At 42.2% G+C, this 15,797-nt stretch overlaps 1 protein-coding gene across 1 annotated transcript in view; it reads right to left on the reverse strand.

Moving 5' to 3' along the window:
* The window catches only part of LOC124173971, a 124,711-nt gene that overhangs the window by 3,266 nt on the left and 105,648 nt on the right, over window positions 1-15,797 (reverse strand). Inside the window, exon 2 of the mRNA XM_046553134.1 lies at window positions 1,273-2,648. Within this exon, the coding sequence (XP_046409090.1) occupies window positions 1,273-2,648 (1,376 nt within the window). The remainder of the gene's footprint in view (window positions 1-1,272; window positions 2,649-15,797) is intronic.

Below are 15,797 nucleotides of genomic sequence, written 5' to 3' on the forward strand. Positions count from 1 at the left end.
GAAGGCACGTTGATAACTTGATTTTTTCCATGTCGAGACCTTCATTCCATAATTTCCACAGCTTTCCACTTCTATCTATTTAACTGCCAACATTCTCACTGAAACGACCACATCTAAAGGAGTTTTGACAGGGGTGTTATTGTCACCAGGTATACACTAACAAGTAAGTGAAAGCCTATTATATTCTTCTCACAAAGAATCCTGATGTGTACTTTTGAAATTCGGTCATGTGCGGCTGCTTTACCAAAGAGTAAAGAGCTTATGACTTAGCCATAAAATTTAATCTATATTATAATCTACACAGTTATCAACATGATAGGACATTCAAAGAATTTACCCAAAATTGAGTAAATACAGAATTATGAAACATAATAATAGGAGATGAGTTAATAAGAACTATTTTATCTATTTCTTTATCTTTTAAAATGCATCCAGAGGCGCAGCTAGGAATTGAGGTTTGGGTGAGGTTTAGGTGCAACTAATACCGGGGTGTGTGGAGGTATGGAATACCCACCAGGATAAGCGGAAGGTGCGAGATTAATAAAAAGCGGAATTTTAAGATAAATGGTTCACATTGGTGAATTTTACCGCTTTCTGGGGGATATTTTAATAATCCTTACACTATTCTATTAGTAATATCAATTCAACTATATGAATGGATTAAACTTAAAAATTTCTCTGAGCTTTGGGGGGGGGGGGGGGTTATCCCTCAAATTCCCCCCCTCGCTGCGCCACTGAATGCATCCACTATTCCAAATGTTTTCCATGACCTAATCATTCATATTTTGGTCATATTTCTGTAAAATATTTCCTTAGCCATGCTATACACGTAAAAAAACTAGAAGATAGGGCAAGTTGGCGTAACGCGTCGAGAAAATAAAACGCTTTAAAAGACAGCCATACATATTTTCAAAATAAATACTTAACATTATACACCTTCTTTTGAACTAATTATCCTACATAGTAACAGTACAAATCATAAACTATTTTGAACTTTCCGCTATTATAAATGGCACACATTTGCTAAAAATCATGAGAAGACAGGAATGAAAAAAATGGAAGCCATAAAACAGGGAAATATCAAATATAAAAGTCATTTTAAAAAATTTCCTGAAGTGGAAAAATAAAATGCATAAACTTTGACATGAGGTTCATTACGGTATGAGGGTCTGTAATTAAGACCCTCATTGCGATGTTTCATTACTTAAAACGGAGATTTCGTCATGAAGATCTATCATTACGTCCATCTCTCTCTCGTTTCCAGGGACTCACAGTTTTTCATCATCCCTCCAGTCTCCGACTCGTCCCCCCCGCTCTCCGCGCTGCTCCCCCTCTCGCTCTCCTGCCTCCGGTGACTCCGGCGGTGCGCCCTCCGGCGCCTTTGCGACGACGGCGAGGGCGAGGAGCCGGAGGACCCGGAGCGGCCCACCGCCAGCAGCGCCTCCCCGGAGCGGACGGCGGTGGGCGTGGTCAGGCAGCACCCCTCGTCTGACCCTCCACTGCCCACCCTCCGACGATCCTTGGCCGACCCCGACGAAGAGGGGACGATCCCGAGGAGGTGTTTCTCGCCCTCATCGACCGCTGCTGTGCCCATTCGAGCGGTCGCCTCTTCCCCGTACCCACCAGCCCCGCCACTGATCATCTCGACCCTGGGCGTGAGGGTGTCGTCGCTGCCGAAGGCCTCCGAGGCGGACCACGACCTCCGACTCACTCTGTAAACACCGCGCGCGTACTCGAGCAGGTTCAGCCGCCCCGCGGTGGACGGAAGCCGAGATATCTCCTCCTCCCCGTTGTTCGACGTCACTTCCTCTTCCTCCTCCTCCTCTTCCTCCTCCTCGTCCTCCCCTCCGCCGTGGTGCGATAGCGAGGTGGAGAGGCACCGCGCGCAGCACAGACACCGGCAATCCCGCGGGAGGGCGCCGCCACCGCACCCGCCGCCGTCGCTCCCCGCGCCGCACCCGCCCTCCCAGCTGCGGGCGCGCGGGGAGCAGAAGAAGGACGAGGAGCGGCGTCCGCTGCTCGAGGCGCGGCTCTGTCGGCGGCTCGCGGCCCGCGCCACCCAGTCGCCCACGAGGCCCGGCCACGAGGGTCCGTCGGCCCAGCGGTACCGGCCGCCTTCCTCCAGGCTGTGCGTCGCCAAGGAGCGGAGAGCCTCCGACAGCGGCGGGAAGTCGAAGGAGGAGGAGCCGCGACTGCTCTTCCTTCCGTCGGAGGAGAGTAACTCGAGCGCCTCCCTGCGGACGGTCGAGTCGGGCACGTCCGCGAAGCCGGGGATGGGCCAGATGAGATCCAGGGACTCCGGGCGGGAGATGACGGGCGCCTTGCGGCGACGAGAGGGGTCGCTGGAGGGGTCGGAACCACCGCCTCCGCAGCACTCGTCGACCCCAGGGCGTCGCATGTTGAGGCTGGATGAGGGGGGGCCCGTGGAGGAGAGCGGCGGCTCAGCGCAGGTGTCAAGGCGAGTGCTACTCGGGATGAAACCGTTACCGATTGGGTCACCCTCGAACGTTTCAGTCGGGTCCGAGGGCGTCTTCTTCAAGATAGGTTGCTGCGAGTGATTCCTCTGCCCTGGGGGTTGTGAGTTCGATCCTGACGGCCAGCACGGCCTTCCGGGTATTTCCATGGGAAGCCTCCACACGTCTGCGACACTGAAATGAAAGCGAAAGTGGTCAGCGTCAGACTATCAAATTATTACTTGAAAGTATATTGGTTCTACACTTTGCGCGACAAGTGACAACACTACTCCTACAGAGAATGAGGATTCAGGGGAGCCCTTCGAAGATACGACACACCGGGGCCGGGAACAAAGCCCGAGACTTATACGTCCGATCACCCGGGGAGGGGGAGGAGAGGAAGGAAAAAGGAAAGAGGCGCCGCCGCGATGGGAGCCCGTCGGCGCCTCTGGGAAGGGAAAGGGACGGAAGGGATGGGAAGGGGAAAAACACCTTAAAGCTATAGAAGCGGAAAGGGCCCAACTAAGTAGCGAAATCAGGCAAAGCCATTACTGTGCCAGCGATTTTAGAGGATTATTCTTTGAGTAAGAATAATCCAACGAACAAATCGCTATATGACTACTCCAACAGTCACAATCACGAATTCACGTTCCTTGACACGCATGATAGGGTTCGTGGAGAAATTTAAGCAGGATATTATTCGATCATATTCGATCATCTGCGGACTAGAGGTCAACCTTCGACTTGTATTCCACACGTTGATGGTCTGGATAATGGCGCACAAAAAACAATCAGGAATTGTTTAACAAACGTTTCAGGAAAAAAACTTCCTAAGTAGAGAGGTTATCAACCGGAACCACACCAAAATAAGTAATGGGTGCTCTCACTGAAAGTGAGCAAGAGCGGTAAAGAATTATGCATAACTCACGACAAGTGAGCTTCCATGAATCCACTTAAGCACAATATACTAGAATTAATGCTTTCAGCTAATTTATCGATGTAAACTCTAAATAACCATGCAGAAACCATCAAATATATTATCCCGTTAGAATACCGATTCAAAACCAATGAAAATCAATTTTTTCAATTCATATCTTAGGTGAATCCTTTTAACTCATTGCATCAAAAATAGTAGCGATGCGAGACGGCACAAGGAAATTCCCCCGCCCCAAATGTGTGAAATTCAAGCAACAGTGTCTTGATCTTGGGTGAGCTTTACCCTCACCATCCAAACCATCCCAACTAGTGAGTGAGTAATTGGAATATTGTGAAAAGTTCAGTTGTTCTATTTCAACTCACCCAGAGGCAATTTAGCTGTTAACGTGCCGTATTAAATTCAAAAGCAATAGGGTGGTTTCCTATTATTTTTTTATTGCCTAAATCGAAAGATTATTACTCCTGGAGTACGTATTTCACCCTTTTAGATTTTTATATGAAGATATCTATTTTTCGCGATTAAATGAAAAGTGAAAATTTTCAAGCGCGCGAAAACGCGACGGGTAAGTATGAATGCCGGGAAAAAAGTCCGTGTGACGTCGTTCTGCTTCCCGCTGCCGCAAAAGAGGTGACCTTGGGGCGAGGCTCTGAGCGCTGATGCGACGCAGGGTGCTAGCAGGTACCTGAGTACCATGCTAGCTGGTAGCGTTAGGCTTACATAAGGATTAACGAAGAAAACGCTTATCAAACGAAGAACACTTTCCGACCATAGCCAGTTTTAATAGGTGATTATTAAGACATATTTCCCTGAGCTCTGTGCCTCATGCATTGGTAACCTCAGACGACGTAAAACTCCTATCCTCTCGTGTAGAAACTAGGTCCCTGTGACGTCACGTGGAGTGGCAACGCATGGGCGCCAATCTGGCCTTTTTCAAATGAGGAAAAAAAATTGACCCTTGCCATTCGTCTAAACCGGTATTTCTAAAACCAAATAATTTGTATATTATTTATGAATACACTAATGGTGGGTAAAAAATCGCAATCAATGCCTTTTGTTTTCTTTGATGAAGGAAACTACCCTTTTAAAAAGAGGCTATTATCGAAAATAATTCCTAACTATTCATTTTATATCATTTACGTGCATCATATAAAATAGCAATGTTTTTTTATAAATCACTACTTAGAACTTCAAGGCGATGAAAATAGCAATATTCAAAAACCACGCAAGCTCCCTTGCCTCTGCGGCGAAGGATTTAAAAAGGCATTCATAAAACTCCCACATCCAACGGCCACAAACGGCCTCAATTTTCAATCACTATTCCTCACAAAAAAAACAAATGAAAACCTGAGTGTGCAATGCTCATGGCAAACGAACACGCAGAGGGTGTTACGTGTTACGGTGAAGAATTTCATTTAAAACTCGGGAAATCACCTCCTCTTGTTCATTTTCAATCTCACACCGGCTGCGTGTCGTTAGGAGGAGGTCGAGTAAGCTGGAAATTGAGCCGTGGTTCTCAAAACGAACGCTGGGTGGCGCCCTTGTTTCGATTGAGTCCTCCACCGTCACTCTCCGCTCATTAAAAATTAAATTAATGAAATGACTCGCCCAGAGGAGGCGAAAACAAATTTTCCACGCGACTAGCCGCGCCGGCAACAGCGGGAAGTGTTCTTCCAACAGACGATTAGTCAACGCCCGCCCGCATGCGGTATGAGAACCCGCTCCCCCAAGGCAAGCGGCAACAAAAACAACACGAAATTAAAAATAAAAGAAATGCCGAGGTTGTCGGAGCTTGGAGAGAAATAAAGAGGAAGAAAAGACAATGAAAAATATACGTGCTACCGTGGTCTTCGGGTTTCCACCGCGTTGTTTAATGTAGTATTACGACATTTTCGTCGGCAATGCCACCAGAATCATTAGTTCAGAAAAAATTTGCCCCTATATAGAAGTTGGAGAAAAATTGTGTCACAAAACTTTAACCCTGGATAGCTGACGACAAAAAGGTCAGGACTCCTAGGTGGGTCCTCTGAAGGATACAACACACCGGGGCCGGGAACCAAGTCAAAGAATTATACGCCCGCGCTCCCGGGGAGGGGTTTGGATAGGAAAAAAAAGGAAAGAGGCGTCGCCGCGATAGGAGCCCGTCGACGCATCTGGGGTAGGGATAAGGTTGGAAGGGATGGGACGGGGTAAAACACCTTAACGCTTTAGAAGTGGAAAGGACCCACTCACTAGCGAAACCAGGCATCAGCCATTAATGTGCCAACGATTTTGGAGGATTTTCCTATTAAAGAGAGAAACACATCGATCAAATCAAAAACGAATCGTTTTTACACTACAGTTACTTTGAGGCGAGTGCTCCGATTGGCCGTGAGTTTGCCCTGTTGCCCAATGCCCTGGATAACTCGAATGGCTTCGAAAGCTTTGCCTACATTTACCTTTACCGTTGTCCACAGCATCCGGCAACAGGGAAAACTCGCCGCCAATCGGAGTGCTTAGGCTCAAAGTTGCTGCAGTTCAAAAATGGTACATTTTCGAGCCGATTCCGACTACTTATACAAAAGCATCATTCGCCCCGTGGTTCTCCACGATTGCGAGATTTTCGCCAAAAATCTAACTGTTCGCCGAAAAACTTGAAATCTAAAAATAAATCCATCCGTTCTCCCCTTCAGATTAGCTGCTTATTTAAAATTTCAGACATTCTTTCAGTTCACAAACTCCCCACCATAAATAATTTTATTTCCCACTTAGTTCTCAACTTTAATTTCAGTCTGAAGGGCAGTTATAACACTCTTATTACAGACATCTTGGATTACGATCTATGTATCCTAACAACTCATACGCTACCTCACCAAGTCACTGTTCAAATAGTCTTATCTGTCTTTACCTCCTTCTAATCTTAGGTTTTCATAGTTCAATTCTTCCTATACTAAAAATAAATAAAATACATCAAAAAATAATTAAAAGAATAGCAATACCTACTAACAATGAAATGATTGGAAAAAATATGATGATAGTTTACAAACTGTTTATAACTCTTCGAATTATCAACAGAGAGAAATGAAAAAATAATAATTTAAAAATTAAAAAAATTAAATGACAAATCACCATAATGGTAATTCTAAAATAAAAAAATATAATAATAATTTAAAAAATATATATATTTCCTGCTGTTCATAATGTTAAATGAATGTTAAAAGCATTGCGCCAAAATTCTAGTTTTAAGTTTCTATTTCACACAGACAACAGTCTACACCAATAACGATACACGTGCGCTTTTTTTTATTGTTATCGTAAACTGGCTGGTTGGGGTGAGCCAAGGCTCACCGGTACAGCTCAACATTCGAGCCTGCGTTGCTGTCATTCCGTGAAAGAAGTCATAGCACCAGATGTCCAGGGTTTAAATTTTGTGGAAAAAATTCTCTCAACCTCGCATATACGCTGAAGGGGAGGCAGGTGCGGTTGCTTTTCAGGCAGGCTTAATCTGACTGGCAGACGTCGCACATTGGTTTTGGTAGTATCGAACTCCTAGGCTGAATATGGCGTCGGAATTTGCGGGCAAACTGTTGTCTTCAGACGTAAAATAACACGGTGAAAATCCGCAAAAACTACGAGGGCATGAACTTGGCCATTGGCGAGAGGAAAAATACGATAAAACAAGATAGGTGTGAGGGAGGCTTCAGAAGGGAGGGGGCGCCTTAAAAAAAATATGTTAAAAAACAATGAAAATAAAATTTTTCCTATGAAATGATGTTCAAACGTTAGGTGAATCCCACAGACACTCCCGATGAGGAATATTTAAGACGCGAAATGGCCCGCTGAAAGGAGCCCCACACTAAACACGTGAAATTCGCGCACCTGTGGCTTTAACTTAGGTGGCCTATATCGTCACGTATATAAATAAATCCTAGAAGTGTGGGAGTCATAAGAATATCGTGAAAAGGCATTTTCATCATGCCATCATCATCAAAAATCATCAATCCTAAAAAGGCTTGGCGCAGCTCTCCACTCAGTTCTCCTATCAGCTAATCTTTGAACACCTGCATAATTCCTTCGCTTCATCACCTGCTCCATGTATTTCATTCGATGCCTACCTGTTTCCGTTCTTCCTTGAACGATAACTTATTTATACCCTGGAGTCTCATCAATTGGCTGATTACATTGAGCCGTCTTCTGCCCAATACTTTCAAAAGGCTTCTCTCCCACTCTTCTTAGAATTTCCACATTACACACTAGATCTATCCATTCGATCTTCATCATACGTCTATGAAAGCACATGTTACAATGACTAAAAGATTTCCCTGATTTTGTATAAAGTTCTTCATTCATGTGAAAGTCACCAAAAACCAGAATATTTCAGGACCAGGGTTACCAAGGATGAGAAAGGGAGGCACCCTCCAATCCACACACCCCCCACGGGTTTAAACGGATATGAACTCGTTCACGAATTTTGTTTTCTTTTCGATTGAGATAGTTTATAGAATAAAGAGACGCTTGCTATTCCTTGTCTCGATCCTTCAATTGCCTCTCGAGACATTCGCGACGAAAAATCGTCAACCTCAAACATTTCGCAAGATGAGTTGATGACGTCTCGAACTCAAACCTAGCTGATTGCCGCTTCTCTGCAATCCCTCGACCTTTTTCATGGAACTCGCGTGGTTCTTTGCGGTTAACACTCTCTTTAAGGATTTTATCCTCAATGGAAAATCTTCATGAATTAGTTGGTGAGGCAGACGACATCCATTGGCGACCTCAACTCGGGAAAAAAACGGGGCGTCAACTAACGCGTTTTCTTATTTTATATTATAAGGTTTTTTTATTGGCTCACTTTGTTGTTTGTCATCTAGTCCGGGTCAAATCATGCGAATCATTTTTAACCCACTTTCCGATCAGATATCAAGCTGAAATTATCAGGACAAACCAGAACCAAATGACGATGTCAAATTCTATCACTTTTCTTGTGATTTTAACTGTATCTCGATTGTTATTCAGAAATTCAAATTAAGTATGGAGAATAGTTCAAACAATGACCACCAAAATCCGATGGCAGTGTTGCCATCATTTAAAGGTACGAAAATGATAAGGAGTCATAACAAAAAATTTGTTTGCATCAAAGTCATAGAAAAAATTAATGAATACAATTTTACTAAAAGTTGTATCCTTTTTGGTTCGTGATAGAAACGTTTTTTTTTTTTTTTTTTGCATTGTTATTTGGTCATCATCGGATGGGGAACATTCAATTTCTTCTTCGAAAATTATATTTTCCATCGATTGTCATATCCTTTTAATGAACTAGGATTTCGTGTGAGAGTGAACATCCTGAAAAATATAGATCTTAGAAATGACTTCCTGATGTTGCTCTGAACCTTGAAATTCGCAATTTTGGAATCGATTTTTTTTTAATCTTCCGTCTATCCATATACAAAGGTAATAAAAAATCTAAAATCTCACCCTCTATATGATTGGGATGCAGTCACAATGTGTTTCAACGTATAGGATGTATATTGTATATACGAGGCGTGTTTTTAAAGTAAGTACCGTTTAGACATAAAAAACAACAAGTAAATTTTTTCCAAAAATAATTTATTCATTTGAAAGGCCATACTTTACTCTACTTTTCTACATAATTCCCATTACTATTGAGGCATTTATCGTATCTTGGGACCAGCTTTTGTATGGCATCGTCAAAGAAGCATGCCGCCTGATTAGACAACCAATAGGGTAGTTTCCTTTATCAAAGAAAACGAAAGGCATTGATTGTGATTCGTTACCCACCATTAGTGTATTCATGATATACAAATTATTTGGTTTTAGAAATCCCAGTTCAGACGAATAGCAATTGTCAATTTTAACCGCATTTGAAAAAGGCCAGATTGGCGCCCATGCGATGCCACTCCTCGTGACGACACAGGGACCTAGTTTCTATACGAGTAGATAGGAGTTTTACATCGTCTGAGATTACCAATGCATGCATGAGGCACAGAGCTCAGGGAAACATGTCTTAATAATCACCTATTAAAACTGGCTATGGTCGGAAAGTTTCCTTCGTTTGATAAGGTATTAATAATCCATAATTAAGCCAAGCGCTACCTGCTAGCAGGATACTCTGCTTCCTGCTAGCAGCCTGCATCAACAGCCTGCGCCTAGCGGCACACATTTCCTTGCCCCAAGGTCACCTCACTTTGCGGCAGCGGGAACCAGAATGACGTCACACGGGCTTTTCCCGGCATTCATACTTAGCCGTCACCTTTTCGCGCGCTTGAAAATTTTCACTTTTGATTTAATCGCGAAAAATAGATATGTATCATCATTTAAAGATCTAAAAGTGTGAAATGCGTACTCCAGGAGTAATAATCTTTCGATTTAGGCAATAAAAAAATAAAAGGAAACCACCCTATTAAGTTTGAAAAGCGATTCCTCCGAGAGCTATTGTCTTCGAAGATGCAAGATAGAGAGGAGAGCAGTGTTGCTATTCCCACGTCTAATTGGTGGTGCGTCCATCCTAGTTGTTGCAGTTAAGTGCTCCCTCTCTCTCTCTCTCTCTACAGATTAGTGGGGGAGTTTGCGTCACTGTCCGCCCATGCATCAGCGCCCTCGACGGAGAGAAATAGACACAGCCGTGTGCGAACCACTCACATCCGAACGCATCCTTGCCCAGCAGAGAGAGAGAGAGAGAGGCATTCGAAGAGGAAGAGAAAGATGGAAGGATATACACAAAAGGAAAACATGAGAGCCTTTGCCTGCATTCCTTCGCGGTGAACACTATAATAATAATTTATTTACTCCTACATTTTGATTTTGCAACTGAACACAAGATAGCAAAGAGATGGAGCTTTAAGTGGTCTCCAAGGCCATAGGAACAGAATTGAGCAACCATCAAATAACGAAAATGTAAGCCAATAAAAGAAAATAATAATGGGGATAATGCAGTAAATAACACTTGAGTGTTTTAAAGATATAAAATCAAAGTAAATGTTTAATTATTTCTTGTGAGAAAAGCCAGTCTTTGGCAAGTCTTAACATTTTATTTGGCGATTTAATTTTTTTTATTTTAGCGGGCAGTATATGAAATAATTTTTACCCCATCATAAGAAAACAACGTTTATACATTGTTGACCTTGGTATCTTCGTTACTACACATGAGTCACACCTTAAATTATATTTGTATTTATCACCTCCACGTGGCATATTGCCACTTCTGGCGCAAAAAACAATTTTAGGACTTTGAATAAATACAAATGCCTCAGTGTCACAAACAACGGAAATGAGTGCTCATTAGAATTTTTGGACAATACTACCCGAATTACTTTTTTACAAAACGAGTGCACACTTAAATGTGTCCGTGGATACAATACCCCAGCAGATTATATCACAAGAGATTTTGGAATGAACAAGAGCATGATAAATAATATTTTAACCGGAAGTGGACAATTGTTTTGTAAGAAGTAAGAATGCATTGTTCTAATCTCGCACGGATGGACTACATTATTAAGTAACTGTAGGAAAAGTTCAGCTTTCTAAGTAGGAGTTTTGCATTTTGATCGAGGGTTGCGAAGAGCGATACACGATTGGGGAGCTCACTTCACCTGTATGAATGTACACGGATTGTTTTTTTGTTATTGTGTGTATTTATTATGACCGCGTGACGTTCATGTGGGGATCCTGGGCACGCTGCCTGTTGGTGATTCGACACCCCCCGCCAAACACCCTAAAGGTGCCTGGCAATATACTACGTAGAAGAAAAGCCTTCTGATTCGTCCCCACATCGCGTCCCACCTCCCCCATCCCTTCATTGACTCTCTCTGGTCTATAGTAGACGTTGAAGACGCGTGCACAAAAAGTGGGAAGATCCACGCAGCATTATTCCAAGCATTATTGAGAAAAATCTATTAAAAACCGGCATTAAGTGAAATTTAATTATTTGTGGAAAATTGCCAGTAAGTTATAATTTACAATTTTTTTTTATTCATTCATTAAATCATTCAAAAACAGCCCTTTACATTGAATAGAAAAATTAAAATCTGCGGCTATAACAAAGATAAATTAATAAACTATAAAAAAAGATGTAAAAAAGAAAAAAAGGGATTCAGAAGATGGGTTTTCGAAGCTGCCTCTTGAACGATCTGATGGGCATTGAAAGATCCTGGGAAGGGTTAGTAGTCGAAATGGTATCGGAAGAGGTAGGGAGTCTGTAAAACTATAATAAATTATTAAAATTATTAACTATAACTATTATAGTTATAATTTCACGCGTTCTGTTTCTTTTTCGTCCACTCCTCATTTGCTATCCTGCTCCATCAGCCGATTGGATAGGCGTCGACAGTGGATGAAAAATACGACAGCCGCAGTGCGAACAGATTGAATGCATTTAAGCGATTGACGAGACGAACTGTCTGGCGGCTGATAGCGCCACGAGTCGAAGGTTTCATTTTTTTTGCGTCCTTCACGGCGAAGACGCAGAGAGCGCGTGCAGCAGACGAGGAGACGCCCTAGTGGTCCATACGCACTCAATGCGTCCTCTTACGTCAGATTTCTGTTCCCTACGCTGCCACCGAGAGAGTGAGATCGCTCACTTACCTACTAGAGTCAAAATAGATATTTTTCAGAAGAATTAAGGTTAGAAAATAGGAAATGAAGGAAAGAGGAATGTAAAGGCCCGGTTACACGATACATTAACACGTAAGAGTTAATGTACGTTTGCGTGAACGATTTTGGTGGACCGGAACGGAACATGTATGAATGCATGAACCAAATTAGAACAGGTTCTATTTTTTGTGCATGCATTCGCACAAGATGTGTGGTTACACGGTGAATTTTGGCGTTCATTCTCGCGTTCATACATTTAGACATTAACCCGTACGTGTTCATGTATCGTGTAACCAGGCCTTAAGACGAAAAGAAAGTATTTCAATTTTAGCCATTTTTGGTGAGTTTATATTAAGAAAACGCGGAGGCCGTCGTCCGCATTCCATGAGTTGATGACGTCATTAGAGATCTAGCTCATTCATCTGTTCAGGGATAACCGCTCACTTAAAGAAGGAATCGCGCATCAGGCAACAATTACGATATAAAAAACGGGACAGGGGTAACCATGCACAGCGAACACACATTGCATAGGAGCGAGGACTAGCAGAGCAGGGTTACTTACGTCATCAACTATTCTAAGAAAAGGCCGTCCATTGTTGGCAGCGGATAACTCGGGAAGTAAGTAAAAAAAAGTGGGAAATGAAACTGGTCAACTTTGGCCAATATATATAGATAACTGATTGACCACCGACGTTGTATCCTATCAAATATCAAGATTTAATAAGGAGTAAAGGCCGATGATTTTCGTAAAATGTTCGAACGCTATGTTTATTTTAATCTTTCCATAAGTTTATTTTCACGGCTACTTATATTTCTACATCTATTTTTACGGAGAACTTAGCAAATAATTAGCTGGATATTGCTGCAACGCGTCGTGAATTTTCAATTGCTTCCTCAAGGCTGAGTTCCATACGCCAAATCACAACCAATGAAATAAAAAATAAGCTCAGCTGTGGGAATCAGACTGTGCCTCAACAAAACTCTAAAACCACCTATCAATATTAATTCTATGTATTTATTATTTGCATTCTTTAGTTTCTAAACGTGACGGAACTGAAGAAACAATTCGACATAACCGAAAGAGAGTGATATATCGATGGCCAAGTTCTAACAACACGTATCTCAAAATTTGTCCGGCTTAACACAGGTATCTTAAACTAACAATAAGTGTAATAGCATTAAAAAATAAAGTTCAAGCAAAAAACAACTCTTTTTTCAGTTTTATGCATGCTTCTTTTTTCAGTTTTATGAATTTTTGGTCTTTAATTTTAGCGTAAAATTAGAAAAAATTAATCGTTTTTTTTGCTCTCCTGTAAAGTAGCTATTTTTGTGATACGTGTTGTTAGAACTTAGCCATCGATATGTGAAATTTTTCAATTTATATCGCAGACGTGAAAGCTTTCTGGAAACACAGGTCACACGATACAGAGAGAATGCGCAGGGAACAGCTAGAAAGCTCTCGAGGAACAACTGATGCAGAGTGAGTCCCTTTCCACCCGGGAATCACGTTAATTTGGCACGCATTAGCGCATCGCAAGGGCCCGACCGCTGGCTGACGACGGTTGCTGGGCGTACGTGCATGTGGGGAGGTTGTCTATGGAGGAGGGGAAGGAGTGGGATGGGTGGGGTGAGGAGGAGGAGGGGGGGTCAACACCACAAGAACCGCAATGCTCCACTCGGGACGAAGAACACTTGGCGGCGATCACAACTGCAACAAAGGCTCATGGGGAAGGAAACGTTCGGCTGGATAGGAATTGAGTTACGTCAGCAAATCGAAAGCACTGAATACATCTGCATAATACCCTGTGAGCCACCTGATGAGATTTTGGCAGCTGGTGACCAATCACCAGCATGCCGTATGCAAGAAGGTTTCTGTAGAGAGGGCATGTTCAGGTAATCGCGATATATTTAGATTTCAAATAAGCTTTCAATAAATCTCCCCCCGCCACATTTTTAATTGAGCTAGAATTCGATGAAAAATCATACGCTGGATTAAGGAGTTCTTAAGCAACCGCGGACAAAAGGTAATTCTAGATGGCGTTTGTTCAGGTACGGCGAAGGTCACATCCGGTGTACCCCAAGGAACTGTTATTAGTCCCTTATTATTCGTTGAGTATAATATTGACATCACTAACATTGCATCTAGTAAAATCCGACTTTTCGCGGGAGAAGTAGTGCTGCATAGGGATGTAAACGACAAATCAGAGAGAATTGCGCTCGAGATGGATCTCATTCAAACGAAACGGGGGCTACTTTTAAATTACAGTTAAATCTGAACAAATGCACAGTAACGAATTTTGGGAAAAAGAAAGACTTTCCCAAAGAGACGTATTCAATTCAAGCAAAGTTATTAAATGTATCGTCGGTTAAGTATTTAGTCTTTCCCAAGAATTATCATGGGGAAAGCACATTCAGGAAATTTTCGCGCAGGCATATCGTAAATTAGGATTTTTTCACAAGAATTCTTGGAACATGCGATGACAAAATTAAAAGAACGATGCAATTATTCTCTCGTGAGATCCATTTCGGACCACGCCGCTGCTGCGTGGGACCCGCGAGAAAAAATAATGGTTTCCGATTTATAGATAGGATTCAAAAACGAGCAGTAAGACTTTTAAAATATTTCTACGATAAACTGTAGTGTAACAGGATAATTAGAAATTTAGAATACGAAAGTCTAACCGATCGAAGGGAAAAGTTTAGATCACGTCTTTTGCGGATATTTCCAGAAGAACGCCTTTTGCCTGGTGCTCAAGATATTTTGAGAGAGCCTAATTATTATGGTAGAAACGATCATAAGGAGGATTAGGTAAATAGACTGCAGAATAGATAAATTTAATACGTTGTTTCCGCGTATGATAAGGGGCCATATTACCTGCGAAAGTTTAGCTCTAAGATAACTTGACTTGGATTTAGTAGATTAGGCTCTGCATGCATAGGAACGAGCATCGTTCGATAAGTCCTTACGGCCGTATTCATAGTTTCCTTAGTAAGCTACTAACGCCTAAGTAGCGTTCTAAGTAGTAGCATACTAGCAAAATGGTATTCATAGATCGTCAGTAAGAGCTACTAAGCTTAGTATGCTACTATCTTAGTAGCCGGTTCTTAGTCGCCCTCAGGCCCTGTCTAAGGGAGCTACTAAATATGGCGGACCGTTGTGGATGATCGAACTCCGGTTTTATTTGTATACTGTTATAGAGTTTTTACGCATTCGTGCCAAAATGGAATACGAGAATCCATTCTTCAATTAAGGCAGGCAACGTATGTAGTGTAGTTGTTGACAGGAATTGAAAGTTTTTTGTAGCTGCGAGGAAGCTACGACTTGCAGTGAATTTGTGCCTCTAGTGTAAGTGAACACAATTTGTACATTCAATGCACCCCTAAGTGAATTGATTGCATATAGACGATGAAGTAAAGAGTGAAGCGACAAGTGAAGTGATTTGTGAGTGTATGAACTACGACAAAATAATTTATTTCTTCCATTATGGTTTAATCATTTCGATCAAAGGCATCTACTAGCTTTTGCGAGAGGGGTATGTTTCATATTTGAAGCAGTTGTTCTTTAGGGATACAGCAAACGCTTATAAATTTTCATTCGTTTGTACGCTTATAAGTTGTGTTTGATTTTATTACTTATTGTAGTCACTTCATCGTGAGCTTTCGCCAGTGTGTACATTTCGCGTATTTCGTTGCGCTGTTGTTTTTGTTTTGGTTACGGTACGAGTGATAGATGAGAGTGAGATTGGAAGTTTGTTGATGTTACAATTTCTGGTTTAAAAATTTGTTTCAGCCTATTTATTTCATTGTCTACGTAATGGTAATGT

This window comes from Ischnura elegans, chromosome 2 (genome assembly GCF_921293095.1).
Source record: "Ischnura elegans chromosome 2, ioIscEleg1.1, whole genome shotgun sequence".
Lineage (NCBI taxonomy): Eukaryota > Metazoa > Arthropoda > Insecta > Odonata > Coenagrionidae > Ischnura > Ischnura elegans.